Raw genomic sequence first — 4,872 nt, forward strand, 5'->3', positions numbered from 1 at the left:
ACCCCCCCCCCCCCCCCTGCAAAAAAACAACAACATCAACAGCAAAAAACAACAACAAACAAAACATAACCACCACAACAACAACCTAAATAAAAACAAAATAAAAATGATAATAATAGCTCGAAAGTCAGTGTGTGACGATGACCAACATATCTGCAAAGGAGAATATTTCACAAGCAAAGTAAACATAGTAAAAGAATTAAAGGATGACTTATGGCTTCTGCTGTGCCCCAACTAGAGGGCAAAATTTTCAATTTTAAAAAATAATCCTTTTTATGGAGACATAACGCCCTCCCCCATTGCTATGGAGAAAGAAATCCTTTCACCCGCCCCCTCCCAACCCACCAACCGATTTCCCCCCAAAGAATGGTGGCAGGTTTACCACAAATGCAAATGATATACCATTTCCATCTCCAGGAGTGGGCCCTTATGTAGACGACCAGGAGTTGGAGGCCATCGCCTCTGCACCTTCCGAAAATTTCATGTTCAAGATAACCGGATATGACGAGCTCCTATCCATCAAAAGCACCCTCGCTCTCCGCGCTTGTGAAGCAGGCTCAAGAAGTGGGAGGCAGATAGACGCCGAGTAGAGTGGACAGAGTGGGGTGAAGCTGATTACCCCGATATGTGAAAGAGTTGTATTTACCCCAGACAAGGGCAGCACTAATTGTTGATATGAAAATATAAGCCAGGAATAATCAATCTATAAATGAATAATACGAGAAACTTCACTCAGCCTCTCCCGTGTTTGGCGATTATTGTTTTCACCATGTTTTGAGATTATTGCCTTCAAATATCTTTGTTGAAGTATGAGTAGCAGAAAAAATGCTGCAGAAAGAGCCAGGAGCCCAGAGAGGGGGCAAAGGAAGTAAGGGGGAGGGGGCAGAAAGTGGAGACAAAATCAGACGACAGAGAGCAGGAAAGGAGGTGAAGGAGGACAATTATTTTAAAGAAATAAATTTTCAGTCGCTATCTGGATTCGAACTTGAGACCTTTTGAATGAGAGGCAAACACCTTGACCTCTTGGCCACGAGAGCCCCTTCCGAGTATCTGACTTCCACTCTGGACATGTTTTTCTGAAATAGTCGTTTATTGGCCTATCTTAAAGGCTTGAGATGGTATTTGGCATGCATTTGATAACCATGTCGCAAAGATATAATGGTGCAATTATATTGACGCACTTACAACAAAGGACATTTGTTCTGATTACGCTCTTTCACAAGGATCCCATGCAGCTGTGTTAACATCGTAGCTTGATTCTGGAAGCACTGTTACATATTATGTATTGTCATATCAGCGGGAAGGTTTCCAAAAAGAGAATTGCAGTAGTCTTGACTTGACATAGAAGTAGTGAAGATGAGGGTTTTAATGGACTTGATAGGTAGTTTCTGGAGTGATTGCCCAAGAATAGCCAGAAAGCTATGAGCACTGCAATGACGGGTGTGGCGACATAGCAGGAAGAGAGGTTCGAATCCATCCGAAAACAGACGATGTATTTTCTCCTTCGTTCGTTTGTTTTGTGATTTTGAAAGAGTTTTATGGCACTTGTAACACAACTTATAGGTTATATATGTGCTGAAGATTAGAGGTATTACAAGAGAGTAACAAACGCAATATGAAAGAGGGCTCAGTTATAAGAACGATACATATGTGATAGAAAAGAAGGAGCAAACCACATATGAGCACCCGACAAACATCGTTCAAAGTAACATCTGACATTTTTTCTCCGAACGGAAGACCAACACCATAATTATGTTTTGGGTTTGAAAACAAAAGCTATAATGAATCTTACTGTCAGTTCGATATTACAAAAACTTAGATAAAAATTCAAATTAAAATTTTACCAATGCACGTGTGGGCATTTGAATTACAAAAGTAAGCACAACACAAATCTGTAATAATTCATCAAAGACATATTTTGTACATTACCACATCAATACAAATAAACTTGCAACCACGATACTGCTGATCTTCACAGTGCACAATATTATTATAGTTTCAAGCTTGACTACGGAGAGAATGGCCCTGGTTTGAATCTCAAAATTCGGGCCGCAATGTTGAGTTTTTCAACGCTCTCAGCCCTTTGGGCTCGGTCTTTTCAGAGGCGGACGCTAAATTCGGAGGCTCCTCTTCATAATAATAATACCCTAATATTGTTGATAGGGAAGTTTAACCCATATCACTTACAGCACAGTTGATGCCTGTTCACTTGGCCGTCTCTCGCGATGTTTCTGTTCTACTTTACGGTCTACCACCGGATATATCTGACAACTGCTCCTCTTGACAGCCCCTAGTCTACGACAATCAAACAACCTTAACTTCAATCTTAACTTAAACATAACCCAAACTCTAACCCTAGCCCTTCCCCGAAACCCTAACTCTAACCTAACCCAAATCTTAACTCTAGCCCTAACCCATCCCTAACCCTAACCAATCGACACAACTCAGCCAGTGTGCATATAATAAGCGAGACTGTGGCGTACACTGGCCACGGTGCAGTTTTTGAGCTAAGGTATGTACCTTGCTACTACTACTACTACTACTACTACTACTACTACTACTACTACTACTACTACTTTTTTTCTTCTCTTCCATTCATCCGCCTATTTTGTGTGTTTTCTTGTTTTATTTTTTTCGTTATTTTATTTTTTTATCTTCTTGTACATGTAAAATAATTTACTTAGATGCTTCGAGTCTGTCTCATTCTCTCCCAGTCAATTGTTCCGTTTTCGTAAACATGACCCAGTTGAGTACGGGACCCCTCACATCTCGCTATGAAGTTGATAGAGCTGCCATTGAACATGTTGTGTAATAAAGTGAGGCCACCTTACGTTACGTTAGGCATAATTATTGTCCTGGACCCCCCTGCCCAGGGCAGCATCCGGTAGAGCAAGGAATCTTAACATGGGGGTGGAGATTTGCAAGATCCTATGGTTCCAAAATCTGTTAAATTAATTCCGTGATTTAAAAAAAAGACCCTGTCAAAACATACAGAGAAACGATGGAGAACGTTAATGATAGAGAATACAAAGGTTTGGCATGTTCAAAGCCCATACACTATTGGGAACAGAGGGAAGAAGATATCTGTCACGCAGAACGGAACTATGGAGGTATGAACGCATCAGAGCGGGATCGTTATGACACCAGAGCCTTAGAAACTGAAGGTCCGAAAACATGGACAGAGTAGAAGAGTAGATAGTAGAAACGAAAAAGCCTAGAGTGGAAAAAAGGAGACAGATGAACTAGGATAACTGGAGGGAAGGCTGGAACGGTCGTACGACCATGTAGCATACAGCAAGAAATTAAGAGTTGTGAGAGAGGTAATAAGAGATAGAATAACAACTAAATTATATATATAGCCAACACACATAGTCGTTTTCCAGTGACCCCTGTAGGCCTTGGGACTTATTTGGCAAGAACGCAAGTGATTGAACAGGTTCAGTTGTTGGTGCTACTGTCTCTGGCAGCTAGATTTTGTCCGTTCGATTTCAACTCTAGCGAGGGAAGTAATACTAATAGTAAGCAATGCCTGGCCTGTAGTTGCCCAAGTGTTACTGTTTTTTAAGTCAAAAGATCATCTATCTGCTCTCTCGATTAGTAATGTGGATTAAATCAGTACGTATTATCACTATGTGAAGTGTTGTTGTTTCTGATGGGAAGTCCTGCTGCTGCATGAATGTTAGTCTGTATGAAATCTTGTAAATTAAACCACAATACGATCTCGAGCCAGCGTATGTGTAACCAATATAACGGTATAGCCACGGCGAACATGTTGAAATGCACCGTTACAGTTGCCCTAATTTGTTTCGCAATGTACGTTGAATATTTTCACTTCAGCAGTGCCTAGTCTTCAAATAATAAATTAAAAATGTCAATTGACAGCTAGGAGCAAAAGCATGGCTTCGAATCCGGCGAAAATAGACCATTTAAATAGAAGCAAGGTACGTATGATGTTAAGTTGAGAGTGTCCATGGGACAGGCACTTCACACGAGTTTTCCTCACTTCAGGCAGATAGATGGGAATGGGTACCTAGCTATAGACAGCGAAAGATCTTGTCAGGATGTTAGTGCTTTAGTGCCTATTAATTGCAGCTTGCACTGTATGCTTCCCATGAAGTTGAGATTGTTTCAGAATGCTATCAGGTCTGCTGGGGTAAGAGTGGATTGTACAGCGCATACACCTTGCTGTTGAGCGGGGAATTTACCCTAAACAAAAGCTTTCGATTATCTTTTATTATCATTTTTATTTTTAGTAGGGTTGTAAACTGCACAGAGCATGCTGTAAGGCAGGGGTGCCTAACTCAGTAACACAGAGGCCCAATAGCATGACACACTAACTGTTGAGGACCAAAATCAATACACCTTGAGCAATAGCTAATTAATTTTTAAATGACAGTAAGAACTAAAACATACCAAAGTTATCATCAGGGTACACCAATTTTCGCCCTTATGTCATATATCAAGAGCTGGATTGTGGCATCTCTTCTGAGCAACAACTTCCTTTATGTTTGTAGTAAATTTCTGCTCTTTGAAGATTCTCAGAATAGACTACCTACGCTTCTCTCGTGCGCCTTCGACGAGCAGAATGTGCCCTGTTGGCGTTGTGTTTGACACATGTGCTGTAGAGAATGGACAGGCGCCATAATATAAAAGAAGAATACCAGTTCGGTAGCCAAACCAATGGACTAGAAGAAGAATGATGATGATGAAGATGATGTCCTTTCACCCGCCCCCTCCCAACCCACCCACTGAAATCTCAACCTTAGAGAATCTAAGTAGATGTGGAACCTGGGCTCACATCAAACCCTGTCTGGCCTCAATATTGATGAGCCCTATTTCAGAGAGTTAAAATTTACAACGAACCACCCAAGC

General features: G+C 41.1%; 1 protein-coding gene across 1 annotated transcript in view; it reads left to right on the top strand.

The window, feature by feature from the left end:
• The window catches only part of LOC101857484 (cartilage matrix protein), a 28,091-nt gene extending 27,354 nt beyond the window's left edge, over positions 1-737 (top strand). The window contains exon 11 of the mRNA XM_005097920.2: positions 418-737. Coding sequence (XP_005097977.1) covers positions 418-590 — 173 coding nt within the window. The 3' untranslated portion in view covers positions 591-737. The remainder of the gene's footprint in view (positions 1-417) is intronic.
• Positions 738-4,872: the final 4,135 nt, after the last annotated feature.

The sequence above is a fragment of the Aplysia californica genome, unplaced genomic scaffold (genome assembly GCF_000002075.1).
Source record: "Aplysia californica isolate F4 #8 unplaced genomic scaffold, AplCal3.0 scaffold00167, whole genome shotgun sequence".
In the NCBI taxonomy this organism is placed as follows: domain Eukaryota; kingdom Metazoa; phylum Mollusca; class Gastropoda; order Aplysiida; family Aplysiidae; genus Aplysia; species Aplysia californica.